The sequence below is a fragment of the Aplidium turbinatum genome, chromosome 1 (genome assembly GCF_918807975.1).
Source record: "Aplidium turbinatum chromosome 1, kaAplTurb1.1, whole genome shotgun sequence".
NCBI classification, from domain to species: Eukaryota; Metazoa; Chordata; class Ascidiacea; order Aplousobranchia; family Polyclinidae; genus Aplidium; species Aplidium turbinatum.
In genome coordinates, this window is record NC_137472.1 from 20,446,426 (window position 1) to 20,466,012 (window position 19,587).

General features: G+C 36.7%; 1 protein-coding gene across 1 annotated transcript; it reads left to right on the plus strand.

Moving 5' to 3' along the window:
- The first annotated feature begins 1,023 nt into the window (after positions 1 to 1,023).
- LOC145769370 (uncharacterized) lies at positions 1,024 to 18,905 on the plus strand. The gene is made up of 12 exons (XM_082580992.1): positions 1,024 to 2,359; positions 4,129 to 4,339; positions 4,527 to 4,633; positions 6,828 to 6,900; positions 8,747 to 8,876; positions 9,361 to 9,526; positions 10,867 to 11,035; positions 14,416 to 14,513; positions 15,023 to 15,094; positions 16,163 to 16,318; positions 16,537 to 16,699; positions 18,020 to 18,905. The coding sequence occupies exons 1-12, from the start codon at positions 2,258 to 2,260 to the stop codon at positions 18,142 to 18,144; spliced, it is 1,572 nt and encodes a 523-aa protein (XP_082437118.1). The 5' UTR covers positions 1,024 to 2,257; the 3' UTR covers positions 18,145 to 18,905.
- The last annotated feature ends 682 nt before the right edge of the window (positions 18,906 to 19,587 follow it).

The window sequence follows — 19,587 nt, forward strand, 5'->3', positions numbered from 1 at the left end:
AGTTTAGGTGGCCACTAGATGGAGCTAGTAGTATTTTGGGACTTGGTATTATTTTAGTTGGTTAGATCTATGCTTGTGCTTTTCAACGATAGCAAATCTGTTGAAATTGAGCAAGAAATGAATAAATGGGAGACAATTAATTATCGTGAACATGCAGGGCGTGAACTGGAAGACGATCGATTCGCCATTGAAATGCATTGGGCAAAAGCTTTGTTGGGGGGCTGTCTTCGAACAACGATTGCGCGCATATTGAATAAGATATAACAATGAAAGTTAGCACTTCAATAAACAGTAACATGTTCTTTTATTTGGATGTCGTTTGATGTTCTTATCATTTAAAATGAAGTTTTGATAATGGTTTGAATTTGCTCAAGTTTAGGTGGCCACTAGATGGAGCTAGTAGTATTTTGGGACTTGGTATTATTTTAGTTGGTTAGATCTATGCTTGTGCTTTTCAACGATAGCAAATCTGTTGAAATTGAGCAAGAAATGAATAAATGGGAGACAATTAATTATCGTGAACATGCAGGGCGTGAACTGGAAGACGATCGATTCGCCATTGAAATGCATTGGGCAAAAGCTTTGTTGGGGGGCTGTCTTCGAACAACGATTACGCGCATATTAAATAAGATACAAAAATGAAAGTTAGCCCTCCAATAAACAGTAACATGTTATTGAATTTGATTTAGATTGTTTATCATTTAAAATGAAGTTTTGGTGATGGTTTGAATTTGGTCAAGTTTAGGTGGCCACTAGATGGAGCTAGTAGTATTTTGGGACTTGGTATTAATTTAGTTGGTTAGATCTATGCTTGTGCTTTTCAACGATAGCAAGTCTGTTGAAATTGAACAACAAATGAATAAATGGGAGACAATTTCCTTCTGGTGTGTTGTATTGCATTTCCACCCCGCATTTCCTCCTTCATAATAGTCCATTCCAATGTGTGTGACGTATTATGACGTCATCATTTTGTCTGGTTGACCAACAGGGCGTCTTGTGGAAGAGCACCGAATTTTGTTGCACTGAGATTTGTCACGGCCACATATTATGTCGTTAATTATTTTCATTGTTTTTTTGTGTCATTTTTTGTTTTCTTCAAATCTTGTTCTGAAGTATTGATTCTTTAATAGTTTCTTTAAGTGAGTTAACTTGTTGTTGTATGCTTTGTACTTCCTTTTTGCTGATTCATTTTTGGTTCTTATCCAACGTTTAAACATTTTGTTTTTTGTTTGTATAGATTTTTATAAACCTTTTTTGTTATCCATGCTTTTTTTGAAAGTTTTATCTCACGTCTAGACATCATTTTTAATGGTGCATGTTTTTCAAGTGTTTCTTGAAACTGTAAACTAAATGTACGCATTAAATCATTTGCATTGCTATTGTCAGGATTTGTAATGTTTAGGTTAGCACTTAGCAGCCAAATCAGTTAAAAATTCTTCCAGATTGAAATTCTTCAAAGACTGAACAAGTAGTGTTGCCAGATAAACCATAAAAGTGGTGAAAAACAATAATGTTACCAGATGACCAAATCAGAATGAAAATTAATAATTTATACAGTTTTGGTTTCATCCTCAGATTTTATCTGCGCGGTACCGCACGACAAAGTTCAAACAGTCAAAATTCCGCGTGGTATGGTGGTAATATCGCGTTGAGACCATACTCAATTGGCAGAATTTTTCTATTAGAAATTGTTAACACCGAGCAAAGGTGTAGCTAAGAAATGATAGACCTGTGTTTGCGTTTACTTACACTTGTGTTGTTTTCTAAGCTGGTGAAAAAGTTTATTGAAGTGAACCACATTTGCATATAGGTGCAGTGAAAGTATACGCAACACTATAGGTCTGCTTGACAATAGAGGGCCCAAAATTATTCTGGCCCCGGGGCCCACAAAGGGTTTAACACAGCACTGTGCAGCACCACCACTTTCACAACTCACCATCAGTCGCCACGGTTTTGGTGAAAAAAAAAGTGTCCGAGACCGTAGGCCGTAGCGTAATCAGGAAGCATTCAAAAGTTGTTGGAAACCAAAATAGCAACTTGTAATTAAGTTAATCGTTAACTACGATTGGGGCGTTTATAAAAGCGTGGGTTTGGCGTCGCTTGTTGCTGCAATTTATTTTGCTGCAGGCTATTTAGCAAAGAACGAGTTTAGGGTTAAACCTAACTAGTCAGCTTTGCGATAAGTAGCCTAAGCTTAACGTGCAAACAACGTTTCTCTATTTAAGTAGATTACCTTATCCTAATTGCAAGAGGAATTATGGTGATAAATAACCCTTTCCCAGCTTTGGTCATCCCTGATACGACAGTTAGCGACTACTTGTTACAGAGCTTGGACAAGTATGGAAATGATCTTGCTTTGGTAAGTTGCTTTGTTCTGTTGTAGCCTATATAAGGTATTAAAGAATAAAACCAACCACTTTTTCCATGGTTGATAAATCAGGCTAAATAAGTTACATGCATGCAAAATGACCAACATTGCATCTATTGAAAATCAAGGGTATAGCAACACAGGGGACACAAAAAATGCTTAGTTTCGTTTATTCTTGCGACTTTATTACAGTATCGAACTGGCCAACCACAGTTAGTAATAATGTGATTGTGGTCGAACAACTCGGCATGCAACAGCCGACAACTCAGCAATTGCTTTAGCTCAGCAATTACATTTCAGCTACAGCCCAAGTCAGCAAATAAAATTTTCATGTAGCATCGGACTTGCTTGGTCATCGCTTGCTAAACTGAATTTGCTGACATTGTTACATGCCACGTATTGGCTTAGTCAGTTTTTGTTTGTTTAGGTTCATCATTTACCAATTTCAGCCACTTGTTGAAATGTTGCTAGTTCAGTTGTCACTTGCTAAACCGCAATGTGCTGAGTTCACAACTGCTGAGTTGTAGGAGACTCAAGAAATGTACTGCAACTCAATTTGACATTGTCAGAAAAGATTGAAATCAAACAATCATATTCGGTGACCAGCAACAGTAAAGATTCCATAACTTATATTGAACTAGGAACAGACGCAGGAGCCAGGGGTGCAGGGTGGAAACCGCACCCACAAACTTTTCAATTAGTCGAAAATTTGGGCAAATTGGAGACAAATTTGGGCAAGAACTTTCACCATGTTTCAAAAATTTCATGACCTGTCACTAGAGGTCGCCGTGATCAGAATAAAATAAGCCTACGAGTGGTAATACATTTCCTACATTTCTCATAGCGGGCAGAACGAGGCAAAAACACTAGTGGTGCTGCAGCGCTACAGCACCATTACACTAGCAGGGCTTCCCGATTCGTTTATTACCCCACACCCCATGGGATTGATGAAGCCAATCTCGCACCCCCTGTTTTGAAGCGGAGTGGTTCTGAGAAGAAAATTCAAAATACGTACGAAAACAACGCAGAAAAGCAGCTCACCGGCCTTTATATGGTAAACGAATAGGAAAAAGGGCAGCCTTCAACAACGCAATCACACAAAATGCAAAAGCGAATAAATAAAGAAATGACACAAACTGAGAACCCAATGGCGTTAATTAAGATCTTTTATCTGTTTGACTAGTAGCTGACACTTTCCTTTTCGTAAGTCAATCCACAGTTTACAACGTGAAAAACTTCGTTCTCGCTTAAAACGCGGTCTTTCCCAATGTGTACGATAAGAAATTGCCAACAATGAGCAACAATTGCAAAGAATAAGCAAATTGCTCACACAATATTATCGCATTATCCGCCACCAATCACGTGACGTTCGGATCACAGCCTTTTTGTTATCAGCAACTTGTCGGGTGGTATTTTCTTGTTGTGCATTGTGCTGTATAGGGCATAGGCCAACATAGAATGCTCTGAGAGATAATCACCACCTCCCTAGTTAAACAAAATCCATCTCTATATACGGTATAGCTCTTCTTCCTCGGTGGATTCTCGCACCCCTAGCAACAGCTACTCGCACCCCCAGGGGGTGCGAGCACCCCCAATCGGGAAGCCCTGCACTAGCCGCCACTGCCAGTATTGACTTTGAAGTGATGCTTTAAACACATACAGTAACTTACAATATCGAAATGAAATGCCACCCCGCGCATGCCCACACAAGAAATGGAGTATTCTTTTTCTATTTTGAAATAATATTTCTATTTTTTCAGATCGATGGTGCAGATGAAAGGAATAACCTTACCTTTCGGCAAATTAAAGACCTTTCTATCAACTGTGCAAAAGCATTTGCATCATTGGGATTGGGCAGGGGAGATTTTATTGCCACTTGCTGCTCCAATTGTGTCCAGTTTCCAGTCATAGCTATAGGCACCAGCATTTGTGGAGCTTCGCTTACTGCTTGTAATCCTAATCTCACCGATGGTAAAACAACGAGTTTTTCATTTTGAAGCCTATAGGTAGGCTATAATAAAACCGTTTCTTAAATGTCTAATGCTGTAAATACTTTAAATTTTAAATGCAATAATGAATTGCAAAAATAATTATGAAAGCGGAATAACATACCTGGTCTACAACGTTTTTTTATCACCATAAACCGATTTCTTTACAGGTGAAACTAAACATTTGTTTCAAGACTCGAAGCCAAGGGTTGTATTCATCGATGGAAAAGATTATGATAAGATCAAGAAAGTTTCTAAAGATGTTAAGTCAATTCAGGTAAAGATCTCCGTTCTTGTTTTAAAAAAAAGTCTTAGAAAATTTCGAATTTTATTGCATTACTGTATGATAATACCTTATTAACATTACAATCTGGCCTTATCGGAATAAAAATGTATAAATAAAAGTTAATAGCCTACAAAAACAGCATGTCTGAAATAGTAGCTTATCTGAAGAATGCATTTGTGGTAAAGAAAACGAGAGATAGGCTACAACTACTACTAACAAGTTTGTAATAAAACAAATAAAAAATGTTTAGTAAAAAAGGTAAAACTTAGAATATGTGATGACTATGATGGCAAGAGCTCGTGTTTGAGGATAATGGTCTTTGCATAGGCTACTGTAAGAGTTAACGGTAGGATCGAAGATGGCTAATAAGTCCATTTCTAGCTTTAAAAATGCTGTTGCATTTAAAACATTTGTGATCACTTAGTTAGATTTCGGGATCTGGCGTTCTCAAGCGTGACAGCATCTTCTCGAGCAGTAGATCTCTAGAGAGGCCCAGCCTTTGTGACTTCATCTCAGCTTGTGCAATCGATAATATACTTTTTGAGGCTGCTCCTCAGAGAATATTTGTAGCTTGTCGTTTGTAGCCTACTGAACGCTTACTGAACGCTTACTTTTAATCAGTTTTGAGTAAAATATTTGATTAGAAATATGGTGATCTGGAATTCTTATTACATGCCCGCACTATCTGAATTTCGTACGCTAAGCCTCGTTCTTTTCTCTCACCCCCATCTATAATATTCAGCAATTTTCGGAGACAGCGCTCTTGAAACTTTTCAAGGTAGTACGATAGCGTCAAGGCTTCAGAAGGATACAGTGGTGTTGGTATAACTCCTGCATTACTTCATTATTAAACAGGAAGCTTCGTACTTTTTCGAATGAACCAAAGCAACCAGCTTTGTCAAATGGCAAGGCAAGCCAAAACGATTGGAACTGGTGACATTCTGCAGCCTTGATCTCCCCTCACAGCAGTGTTGATCTTATATTGACTTCAGCCGCCTGTTTTATTGAATACTTAAGATACTTCGGACTACATTTTGTCTCGCCTCTATTTTTTGACCAATCTGGTATTGGGGAGTCTTCTGAACAGGGTTGAGAAAAACCCGGGTTTTTTTAAAAAAGCCCAACCCGCCCGGGTTTTTTTAAAAAAACCCGGGTTTTTTTGGGTTTTATTGGGTTTTTTTAAAAAAGATGCAAAAAAAGGTAGATTCATGCTTATTTCACCTCAAAACTACTTTTTACGAGTGAAGTGCCTTTCACTCACAGTACATGCTTGCATAACTCAATAAAATAATGCACTAGGGCTGTTGTTGCTTGAATGTTGCATCATCCATTAGTTTCAAGATCAAGTTGGATGTTGCATGATCCACTGATTTCTATACCAAGTTGATGCTACTGTGGTAGAAATCACATTATTGCATCATTTGTTTAGATTTGAAGGCAAGAAGCATTTATGCCATCATGTTTAAATATTTTTTATCATTTATATATATATTTATATATTATATATTATATATATATAGTAATGGATGAGCAATTGAGCGATTGCGTGGCCAGTGGCCAATTAGGCAAATGCTCTGAAACAGCCATGCGTTAGAATCCAGAATCTGTAATTGGTAAATAGCCTGCTAAATTGCATTTCACATCATATATACAGACTACAGTAGAGTACCGTAGTACTTTCACCAACTTAACTATAAGGCCTTCTTGCATAAATGAGTTTTAGTGTAGTATACACAAAGTGACATTACTTGATTTTTGTGTACTGTGCAATATCCACTGCGTTTTCAGTTTATTCTTGGAAATTACTTCACAATCACATCCTTAAGTCCTAATTTAAAGTTTGTTGTAAGTGCCTTGTAGTGTTTTTGTAAAAATTTTTAATTTTCCAATAAAAACTGGACAAATATGATGCTTTGGGTTTTTTATGGGTTTTTTTTGGTTTTTTTAAGTGGGTTTTATTAAAAAAACCCACCCGGGTTTTTTTGGGTCGGGTAAAATACCAACAACCCTGCTTCTGAAAGCAATTAGCTTCCGCCAGTGCAGCTCTAGAGGTTACTGAGGCACGAAACTCTCTCGCTACATTAAGGTATAATACTCCGATGAGGGAGCATGTAGGTTACCTTTCCTACGTCAGCACTTAAATAATACTTTTACATTTCCATAAATTCCATGTACATTGTTTCAGCATATAATTTCAATTGATGATACGTCTGTGTGCACGTCATTAAAGGAGCTACTGATATCTACTTCTCATAAAGGTAAGTTTGTTTTTGCAGTTAGTAATTTTTATCACGGAAACTAGTGCTTTTAAAACAACACGGGTTTACCTGAAAAGTACTGTAGTTGCAATATCTTCATAGTGTGAAAAATCCGTTCATCTACTTGTTGCCAGAAGTGGGATCCCCCATAACCTTGATTTTGTTTACACTAGGAGTCAGCAATTTACAACCCGCCAAGAAAAATCATCCGTCGCCGCTCCTTTACAAATTATAACAATATGTGGCCAGGCCAGTGGTTTATTAGGCTACAGTATAATCGAATGGAAGAACAAGCCTACTTTTCATTAATCATTTTATTAGGCCCACGTCTTTGGTTTGCAGCGTTTCTGTTTGTACAAACAAATAACTCAACATAAAGCGCCATTATGATGCAAAACATATTATTTTTCCAAGTTAATGTGTCAAACAAGGAACGACAAGGTTAATCTACTCAAAAATAGCTTTAAAACAGCAAATTTCTCTGTTACAAAGGAAAGGAAAACGAATGAATCAGAACATTCTTCTGCTAGCTACAAGGTAGCACAATCAATAGCAAAAGACAAGAAATCGTTTAGTGATGGAGAATTTGGGAAAAGGTGTAAGATGGATGTTATTGAAAACATATGTCCAGAGAAAAAAAAAACTACTTTTCAGATATAGGCCTAAGTCTTTTAACAAGAATCGTAACTCAACGAAAAGAAGAGATATCGGAGAACGTAACATCCAGCAAAAAGTTATTGTACCGTATATCTACAGTTCTTCGCAATAGATGAGAGCACAGACACGACAGATAAGCCTACAGCTGAGCTGGCAGTATTTGTGCGTGCAGTAAATAAAGATTTTGATGTTTAAGAATTTGTTCAGCTAATTCCCGTCAAGGATATTACTTTAAGAAAAATGTGAACACTATAATATAAAAGACGACCTTTTAGAGTACATGTTAATTGTATGAGATAACTCATATCACATTTTTCTTAAATTTTTGATGCTTTTGTAGCCTAACTGCTTTACGCGGATCCCAGATTGACTTTACGTTGATACGGGTTTAAAGTAATTGCCCCCTTTTTTAAATAAGGAAATTACTAGCCGATATTCTGAAGGCATTAGGCTACGTCAACGCCTTGAAATCATGCCTCTGAATCTGTCAAAACTGGTATTAATAGGCTACGGCCTGCCAAGACCATGTAAAGTTTGGCTTTGGCCCGCTGTTAGAAAAAGGTTGCCGACCCCTGGTTTACACATTGCGTTTTCATAATTGCCTTTCTTGCCAACAGGCAAGACTTTCTATTTTTGGACCGGATTTGGTCAAAAAATTACAAAATTGTTAAATTGTTCTATAGCGCTTTACAAAATATGGCGATGTACAATGTGCATACTGTACAAATAAAAAGGCAACAATACACACACAGTTATAATGCCACCTGCGAATAATAATATGCAGCATTATACAGTATAGGCTACGTGCATATGTAATGATATCACTGATCTAACCATAGAGAGCATAGAAAATAATTAAATTGATTGGTAGATTGCTCCAGACCACCAGTCACACGCAACCACACCCACACGTGCTGCACATCAATAATGGACTCAACAGAAACGTTTAAAGATTGGATTTCATCATTGAGCTATCAAGGATAATATTCAAACTACTGTGTATCAAATGAGTGAAGACCTTTTTTTGGAACTCCCTCTCAGATTTGCCGTTTTCGCTACCTTTTCAAAGAAATTTGGCTTTTAAAAGTGGGTGGGCCGGGCCCACCCAGAAAATAAAGTAGGTGGGCTCAGGCCCACGAGGCCCACGTGGTTCCTCCATCCCTTATTGATTGTCGAGTGTTTTCTACAGACTATCCACGAAATGTCGTTGTCAAGCAAGACGATACATTCTTTCTTCCATATTCAAGTGGAACAACTGGATTGCCTAAAGGAGTGATGATAACACAAAGGAATATGCTTGCATTCAGTCAAGAGCTCAAGTATGAAATAATTTCTTATTATAGCCTAAGTTAATAGTTATTAACTGTTAAGGAATTTACTGCACTTGAGAAGAATGGGCTAAAATTCAGAAAGTAACGAATGTGGTAAATTCACTCCAGTAGCTTATATTTAATATACCACCAAAACTTATACACTAATTAGATCTTCTTGTATTGTTTCATAGAAAATAAGATCGGGCTCACTAGGCTACTTAGCGTCTTCAACCACGGCAAACGATATCTTTTTACAATAAACTCATTGTACATGTACTACACAATTATGCTGTATGAGGTGTTCACTTGCAGATGGCTAGAGCAATTGATTTCACGTGGTCATCTATACAAGTATAAACTTGAAAAGGCTGTATAGTACTATAGTATGACGCTACGCTATGTAAGACTGCAGGAATTCGTTTAGTAATTGTCAATTACCGCTAACTTTACCAACACATCTAACAAAATAACATACTTTCAATGTTTTCAGAATAGCATTGCCATTCTCTAGGAGGTCTGTCTATTACGGTGTTCTGCCAATGTTTCATATATTTGGCTCTATGCTCAGTCTATCGTGTGTGGCACAAGGAGCAAAGCTTGTAATTGAGAAACGTTTTGATATCGAACGATTTTTTGAAAGCGTCCACAAGTATAAAGTAAGTGATGCAACGTTAAACATACTGCATCTACTTCGGTTTATCTTTGCTTAATTTAGCGTAGGTCAAAAGGCATTTTTTATGAGTGGCTAGCGTAGGCTATAATCTAGTTTTAAACTTCCACTGAACTTCAATTGAGGTGACAAAGACATCAAGTTTACATTTGAGAAAGGTGCTTTATGAAGTATTTGGGCCTAACTGTTATTTTGAAGAAGTGAAAACGTCATTTGCTTTAAATCAAACACAACATACCCCACTTCTGACATATCAAATACTTTCTACTTTACACAGGCCCGGATTTAGGGGGGGGCAGAGGGGGCAGTTGCCCCGGGCCCCCCGACTTTTGAAGGGCCCCCCAGCCCCCCCTATGTGGAAAAAATGTGATTTTGTGTTATTTTTTTCCTTTTGGCCTTTAAAGTTTCTTCAAAATGCTGTGCAGTACTGGACTGATGCTACTGTAGACGTAGAGATGGTTTTTCGCGAAAAATTTTTTTGCACGGGGGCCCCCCGATCTAAAAGTGCCCCGGGCCCCCCATCAGCTAAATCCGGCCCTGACTTTACATAGACCCAGTGTTGTGTTTCTTTGAACAAGTGTTGCTCGCAACAAAATAGTGCAAAATGTCACGAAAACTTTTCTTAAAACGTATAAGTAAGTTTGCACATATATTCAATTGAGGCTCGTTTTTGTATGAAGCTTTAGACAGAGGGTCTACAATTTTACCACTCCAATACTTTTAATCGATGCTGTTTGCTTGGGCAACACCGTATGGCTGCTGGAGAATAGTCAGTCTTTAGTCTGGTCGTCCACAACGTGCAAATCTTCCGCTCCATTTGGTGGACGGAGGATGGTGCCATAATTTGAGGTATATAATAGGCTATGTTCTTCAGCACCACACTTGCATGAAAAAGGAACGTAGTCTGGTCAAATTCGTACTCCATTAATGATCCGGTCAATAAGCTATATACACTGGTGATTTGTTTTTTAGCTTTGCTAAACGAAAGTTGAACTGCTGACATAAATAGGTGTTTTGATTTCAATCGGATGAGCATAAACTTCTAGATGTGGTTTGGCTCCAATGTTTGTGTTTCTAGAGACAGATTGGATTATATAAAACGTAACTGAAATAATGCTATTTCATTGTTTATGATTACTTACAAAATGCAAGCTTAGTTTTAACCTGAATAAACTTTTAGGCTGCTGAAAATTTTTCAAAACACCTTACCCAAACGAAGCTCTTTGACTTACAAATCAACTTCATGCTTTTGAAGACTAAAGTAAAAAAATAATTTTTCATACAGAAATCATTTAACGATCAAGATCGATAAACTGTTTTCAATAGATTAATAGCCTTGCCGCCGTTCCTCCTATCATACTTGCTATCTGCAATAGTCCATTGAGATCCAGATATGATTTGTCTTCATTGAAAGAAATTCTCTGCGCTGCAGCTCCTCTTCCCGATAATGTTGGGTTGCAAGTACAGAAAACTCTCCAAGTGAGATTATTTCAAGGTAGGTTACTAAACATTTATTTGCTACACCATCCTATGCTAGAAGTTTGAAATCCTAACTCTCCTCAAAATCATTTTCTATTAATTTAAAATATATGGATCTCTTCACTTACCGCTGATAATACTCCATGTTCCCCGTGACTTCAATACAATTTTCATGGTAAAGTAGTCCAATGTTATTAGATATTTCATGAGTTATATGAGATGGAAGATAGTTTCTTTTACTAAAACATTGTCGCAGGATAGCCGAACATACAGTATAGCAAAAAAACTATAAAGTTGTCCTGGATGGTCGGAGGAAACCTACAAAATTATCGCATTTAACTGTGTTATGGCAAACAGATTTTAAAAACACCAATGAAATATCGTGTAACATCACTGCTGTGGTGGTTGCCGTGTTGTCCTGCTATCGTTCAGTGTTACGACACTGAGCAATATTCGACGGTCATAGTGCATGATCGATACGATAATAGTTAGCCGGCACTCGACAACACTGTATGAGCTGAAAAAAAATTGTGTAGTTCGTGCCCATAGGTGGATATCGGCACTTAAAAAGTAATATAGTAACCTACCAGTACTCGTCACTTTCCCAGAAGTAACTTAGTTTCGGTACTCAACACTTATTTTAAACAGTATCGAATTACTTCAGCGGTCAGCGTACTCAGTACCGGTAGTCTACGTTTTCAAATTTTATCAAAACAAGAAATTTAAACCTCAGCATTACCAACGAAATCAAATTGTAGTTAGTAGTACCATGGCCACCTTGAGATCCGGCCTGATTTGTCACATTTTGCAGATTTTGATTACAGCTACTGCTAGTGCTTGACTGACATTTTTTGAGATGTTTTTACTTTTTGCGGTTTCCTAATGACAAAAAACTTTTTTGTTGCCTTGGGAAAGCAGTAGCAAATGAGAAAAAGTAAGTTGAAAAACGCAAAATCAGACTGTTATTTAAAATTAACAGTCTGACTAAAATTTACAAAATCAAATTTTCTTTGTTTTTCAACATGTGAGGATGTTAAAACCTATTGTGTCATCTGGGGAAAAGAATAAAGAAAGCGTAAAAATCTAATTTTTAGAAAAATTTATTTAAACGTTCGCCCAAAGTTAGAAAAACCTGGAAATTTCTGCAAAATGTGACAAATCAGGCCGTATCTTTAGGTGGCCATGGTAGTACTCATTATACAGCGAAATAATTTTAAGACATGTTGAAGATGAAAGAGCTATTAGTATTGCAGGAAACAACATTAACCACATACGATATGCTGACGACACCGTTTTGGTAGCTGACTCGGACGTAAAACTGTAGAACATCTTAGATATTGTGTACGTACGAAAAGCAAGATATTTGGTATGGAATTAAATAAAAAGAAAACAGAAACAATGGTCATAACAAAGAAAAAAGCCGAAACTCCTATTTGTGATTTATCAGTTAAATGGAACAATTCTTAAACACGTCCAAAAATTCAAATACCTCGGTAGTGTGGTGAATTGGGATGCAAGAGACGAAGCAGAGCTCAACATAAGAACAGCCCAAGCAAAAGCAAGCTTCCAACAAATGAAACCAATTCTTTGCAATAAAAATATCTGCTTTAAGACAAGGTCTTTAGAGCTTTAAAATGCTACATTTATCCTGTTTTTCATTACAACTTCGAAACCTGGACTTCCTCAACAAAAATGGCTGAAAAAATTAATGCTTTTGAAATGTGGTGTTTCCATAGAATGCAACGCATTTCATGGCTGGCAAAGAAAACAAAGAAAGAAATTTTACTCCAAGTGAACCAAACCAAAACTCTGTTAAAAAAGTATGAAAACCAGACAATATAAATTTCTCGGCCATGTAATAAGAAAGCAAAAACTGGAGCATCTCTCTTTAACTGGTAAAATTTTTGGAAAGCGGGCACCTGGCAGACAAAGACAAACTCATCTGAAAGAATTTAACGACAAGACAGAAACAATCTCTTTTAACGACAAGACAGAAACAAACAGAATCCACGCAACATATAATAGGAATATTTGGTCTAATTATTCATCTGAGGCCGTCGATGCCTGGTTCAGGCAAGGCAATTGAAGAAAAAGAAGAAGTCAGTAGTAGGACAATTAAAACCACCATAACGACTGAAGTTATATTAATTGTAATTTGTACTTTCACACCGATTTTTCGCAAAATCACTCTTTAAACAAGTAAACATAAATTGTTGGCTGGGGTACACTGTCCGCGCCAATGGTATTCATGGCCACCTGGAGATGCGGCCTGATTTGTCACATTTTGCAGATTTTGATTACAGCTACTGCTAGTGCTTGATTGACATTTTTTGAGATGTTTTTACTTTTTGCGGTCTCCTAATGACATAAAACTTTTTTGTTGCCTTGGGGAAGCAGTAGCAAATGAGAAAAAGTAAGTTGAAAAACGCAAAATCAGACTGTTATTGAAAATTAACAGTCTGACTAAAATCTTCGAAATCAAATTTTCTTTGTTTTCCAACTTGTGAGAATTTGTTTGTTTGTTTGTTTGTTTTATCTTTATCCTGCATTGCGGGAAAGCGGACTTGAGCGCTATGCATCGGTGTACGCCTTCCGACCTACACCTGACCCACGCTGCAGCCGACGGCAATGTCTGTTTCTGGTTGTCTACTCTATTTATGACTTAAATTTGGTACTACCCATTACTCGAAATCGATCACTGGGTAGAGGCAATTATCGTAAAGTTTCTTGCTCAGAGAAACAACAGCAAGTGCGGGTGGCTGGAGTCGAACATGCAGGCTCTCGACTGCGAGCCCAACGCGAATGTTAAAACCTATTGTGACATCTGGGGAAAAGAATAAAGAAAGCGTAAAAATCTACTTTTTAGAAAAATTTATTTAAACGTTCGCTGAAAGTTAAAAAAACTTGGAAATTTTTGCAAAATGTGACAAATCAGGCCGTATCTTTAGGTGGCCATGTGGTATTTTAAAAACATTTTTGAGAGAGTTAACATAAGTTTAACTCACCGAAAGATTACAAGCACAGCCGTAGCCCGTAGCTCACTTGAAAGACAATGTTACGTTGGTGATGATCGTAAAAATACTGCCGTTTCAATATATTGAAATATAAGCCCCATCCCAGCGATTCATTTCAGTTGGGCATAGTTTTGCATGGCTTCAGACGTTGACGGTAGGCTATTAGACGGAAAGTTTGAAGGTGAAATTCGGTACGATACTCTAAAATAAATTTACTGCCGGTACGGATACTAAACAAATAATTCTGTAGCCTACTGCCCATCTTTGTGCAATGTGCATGCCTTATTCAGATAAAATTGTGCGATATAATTCATTTTGTCATGAAAACTATCACCCCAACACACAGAAACAAATTTAATGTTCACCTTTCTTACAAATACAGCCTGGGGATTAACAGAGGGGATTTACACCAGCGCTCAGTTCGACCCGTTCATCCCTTTAAAATCTGTCGGTTGCCCATTTCCTAACACAGAGATAAAGGTGAGTCAATTATCCAGGTAAAAAATTAAAACAACAGTTTTTTAGTTAGCCTACGATAATATAGACTTTGCTCCTAAAAATAGTAAATCTCTTCATATATAGAGACTAGAGAGATTCATATATATAGAATTTATTTGACAGTAAGTTGCATAACTATTATTTGAAGAAAAAATCAAAAATAAGTTCAATCTTTATGAAATTTTTGAATCATTTTAAAAGTTCTTGCCCAAATTCTTATCTAATTTTCGAGTAATTGAATAGTTTAGGGGTGCGGTTGCACTTTATTTGACATTTGCATCACTATTACATAGCTTAAACAAAAATCAAAAATAAGTTTAATTTTATTGAACTTTTTGAAATATGCTGAAAGTTCTTGCCCAAATTTTTATTAAAATTTGCAGAAATTTTCAAGTGATTGAAAAGTTTCTGGGTGCGGTTGCTCTTCTGGCTTCTACGCCTATGTTTGTAGCAATGCAACATCGTTAATGTAAACTATCACACTCCTGTAGATTGTTGACGTTGAAAGCGGTAAAGAATTGGGACAAAATCAAAGTGGTGAAATATGCGGAAGAGGTCCAACGGTAAGCATAATCTCATTATAAAAAAATAACTTCTTGTTTTTTTATAAGCTATTTTTGTGTATTTGTATATTTCTAATATGTTTGCATTGCACAATTGATTTTTTTTATGAAAATTGAAAACTGCCAGCACTTTGGTAAAGCAGCACTAATATTTGAAATTTAAAGACCATAAACAGAAGTGACGCCAATACAATAAGGCATGTTTTACGCAACGTTAATGCAGTCCTTCTAAAAAGCAATTTTCTGGGTAGGAAAGTTTTAGACGGACATTTCAAAAAGATTATACTAGAAGTCTTATAGTCTTGCTGCATCTCAAAATCATAGCTAAAGTTGAAATAAAAATTATCCCCCCTTTACCATTAAGCGCATTGCCGAAACACAATTATTGTATAGTAGACCCAGTATATTAGTATTGTTGTTAAATTTTTTTTTTTCATTTTTTTTTAATCTGCAATTTGGTAAAATAGTTTAAGCCTTATATAAACATACAAAAACAACAGAAAGTATATTTTATGTAAATGTTTATCGTTAAAACACATTTTTTCAATGATTCTTATAATACTAACGCATATTATCAGGAGATATTCCCAATATTCTTCTTTATTTTTCGTTCAGCTTTAGACTTTCTTATAGGTCGGCAGTCTCGTCGCAAAGGTATACGACTGTCATTTCAATAAAAACAAGACCTTTAGAAAGCTCTTTGATCGTTTCACATCCATCTTCAGAAAGCAACTTTACCCAAGCCTAACCATCGTTACCATGATTGCGTCAGTAGCACGTAGAAACGGTGAACCATCTTGAGAAAATTATTTGAAAGTCTTACAGTCTACAAAAATATCTTTCTCTGTTTTGATGGACGTTCGGTATATGGGCAGAAAAGCCATCTATATGGCAAGGAAATTATAAAAGCAAGCGCGGCTAGAGCACAACCGGGCCGCAAAATCCATTTCAGAAAATCAACAAGTGAATTTTGGTGGTGTGACGCGGAAACTTGTGATCTGAAGGTGTCTACAAAAAGCGACTATTCCATGTCCAGATCTTTAAGTTATTTGTGATGCTTGTATTCAGGTTATGAAGGGTTACCACAACAACCCTTCGGCTACAGCGCGATGCATTGACAAGGACGGGTGGCTTCATACCGGAGATATCGGTTATTTCGACAAATACGGAAATCTTTACATCGTTGATAGATTGAAGGAATTAATCAAGTACAAAGGGTTTCAGGTTTAACATTCATTTTATTTTCGCGGAATTATTTGCATAATTTTCGGCCTAGTGTTCACAAGAAAGATTTTGTTAGAGACAAGGGCAGGAATAAATTATTTCTAATTAACATAGGCTATAAAACGTTTCACTTTTATGTATTGTTGGTTTATATTGTTTTTTCGACACATCACTGAGGGGCAAGGATTTATTTCTTGAATTCACTTGATATTTGTTAGGTGGCTCCAGCTGAATTAGAAGAAGTTCTCCTTTCCCATCCGAAGGTGTTTGATGCGGCAGTTATTGGGGTGCCCGACAGCTTGGCCGGAGAGATTCCGAAAGCAATCGTTGTTAGGAAAGACATCTCTCTAACTGTTGAAGATGTTAAACAGTTTGTTGAAGGTAGGATAGTTCTGTTTCAATAAAGTAATTTATACGTTCTGTTAGCTCAGTTTGATCAAGTTTGTAAGCAGCAGTGGTCACAGCAGCTTTTTAGCCACAGACCGCACCACAACGGGTTACTTGAACAAAATTATTGCGACATCTGTCAAAATATCACTTATGGAACTAGAAGATTTTTTAATTAGCCTACATGGTAGGCTTTTTATCAAAAGGCTTTACTGCAATTAAGTTTAAAATCGCACGAACGGAAAAAGAGAGTGCAAACAGTTGATGACCTTGTTGGAAATTTTTTTGGTTCTTGACCAAAGCGTAAATAGGTTTGGTTGTAAAACGTCAATATTGATTGTAGTTGTGGTAGCCATAAGGAAAGAGAATGGTTGAAAGAAATTGTATCCTAGAAACGAAGAAGCCAAACCTTTCTGCTGTTTCGTATGGTGTAAATGCGGAAGCTTTGAGCTACTGCAGCCGGTCGCTGTAGCAAATGAGGTTTATTGACCAACTAGTTACTAGACGGTAAGATTTAATCCAGATGAGAAAAACTTCGTAGGAGAAAAGTTTGAGAGATCAGGATTCTCATAATTCGCAACATTAGCCTACTTGTCAAAATCGAACTTGGGAAGAATCAGACGGCGAGCTTTAAAAAAAAATTGCAAAACAAAGTTTAGTAAATAAGGTTTGTGTAGCCTACAAATTTTCGAATGCTAAGTATTCAGGTAGGTCACTTATCAGATTTATTAAGGTGTGTTGCTGGCATGCTCATTGAAATTTCGACATCATGGACAAATGTTACGAGTTATGGGAAACCTGATTGACTAAACTTTTCTCAGCAAAATTTCTTTCAGCCGCGTTGTCCTGCTTTGATTGGCCAAAACACCCCATCTGCTGCAGGTTACTAATACGCCACAAAATCCGATCAGAAAGTGCCACAACGTTCATCAGCTAATTCGCAACACGAAATGAAACGAAAACAAATTTGACAAGGCATGAATTTGGTTGCGTGGTCGACTAGTGAGAGCACTGGAACGATGTTCGAAAGTCACTTAATTTGAAATCTGCAACTGGGCTTCAGCCCGGCTAACAAAAACACTTTTAGGTAGAACTATCCTCAAACTTTTTAGATATAGGCTACATAACCAGATTTCAACAGTGATTTGGCTTGTGAAACACTGTACATCCCAACATTGCTGATAGTTTGAATTAAAAAAGGTGTTCGTTTCTAAAGTTATGGTGTTGGTTGTGACTTCTATGAAAACATCGAATATTAGTTGTAATTGCTAAAAAAAAAAATTTGTTGTTTAAAAGAATAAGTTTTGATTTCAGGGAAAGTCGCAACATACAAGAGGCTGCGCGGAGGAGTTGAGTTCCGCGATTCCATTCCAAAAAATCCGAGTGGAAAAATACTCCGAAGAGAACTAAGGGCCAAGGAAAGGAAAGCTAAACTTTAAGTGAAAATGTAAAATTATGTTGTTGTTATATAAAGCTATAGAAAATGTTTTTCGTTAAGTTTTTAACTTGTGGCGTGGCTGAGTTTTGGTGGTTTTGGTTAGCAGTCAAAACCATTTTTGTCAGATGAGCCGAAGCCGCCAACTAACAACTACTAAAGGTTTTAATTGAACGTTTAGCTGCTAAATTGTTAAAACCACAGACGTGTGAACGATGTGAGAAATAAACAAATGTATTTGTGTTCATCAAACCGATTGTCAGAAAATGAAAACCGATCACGTTGCAACATTAGCTAATTATAAAACGAAATTTTCTTCTGGCAATCCGAAGATCGTGAATATTCAAGAAATCCTGCATGAACATCTTGAAGTCTCATTGTCACAGTACGCAAAGGAACGACTTTGTTTCCATCAGCTGATGCATGTTTTACAGTAATCACCTTAATTCCGTACCTGCCTAATTCATACTAAATAGCATCGAAATATTTAGTATCCCAAACTTTCCAATACTGATATTTTACACTCGTTGCAATGAGTGAAATAAACTAATTATCATGCAGAACTCTGTTTTCCTCTTTCCGCAAAAAAATTGACAATGTTTTCTCTTGTAGCCCATATGCTGTTGAATCACGCTTAAGCTTAACCCAAGTATTAACGTTATTTACTTAGTTCGTTCACTCCTGGCTTCCCGATCGAAGCTTTCAAAAGTAAAAGCATTCACACAGAACTTTGGCACTTAATAACACTTTAACTCCATTTTAGGTTTTTGGTCAATTATGAGAATTTTATTTTATAGAAGTAATTGCACTTGCATAGTAACCACACGATCAATATTGCAAAGAATGTATGAAATCAAAGAAGCACGTCAGTGGTTTGTAATATCGCATCAAGAAAATAACGATCTCTTTTGGCTTGTTTCTTGCTACGAAAATGATTATGTGATCAAAGTAATTGTGTCAATAAAAAAATCTTAAAATTAGGTTATATCGGGTCGAAAGTTTTCAAACAGATATAATTATTTTTGAGCTATTCTGCGCTATTTCCGATCAAATGACGATTTCATAACTGAATTGCTACTGTCGGGTACGTTAAAAGATGAAGATTTGATAACTTGGTAAAATAACTCACAAAGCATCAATTGAACCGAATCAAAAGCTCATTTACACCCCCTACAAATGATGCCAAACAGCTGGCAACAACGGTGAGGAAAGTTTTTATCAAAGTTACTGCGAAGCAGAGTCGTTAATGTTAAAATCGAAATCAGTTTTAGTTTGTATTTCTGAACATCAAAGTAAAAATTATTACTTGTCATAACGTATAGCAGTGGTCAGAAAAAACGTATAAGCAGAAAACGCGAACGTTAAAGCGTGCGTGAGACTAAAATAATTTATTAAATACAGGGATTTTGGCACAGCTATGCTACACATTACAAATACTGCATGCTTG

Bases quoted from the DNA above. Each gene is read 5' to 3' on its own strand.
- LOC145769370 (XM_082580992.1), top strand. From the start codon at position 2,258: ATGGTGATAAATAACCCTTTCCCAGCTTTGGTCATCCCTGATACGACA. The intron at 14,514-15,022 runs GTGAGTCAATTA...ACACTCCTGTAG, and splicing joins TTCCTAACACAGAGATAAAG to ATTGTTGACGTTGAAAGCGG. The intron at 15,095-16,162 runs GTAAGCATAATC...GCTTGTATTCAG, and splicing joins TATGCGGAAGAGGTCCAACG to GTTATGAAGGGTTACCACAA.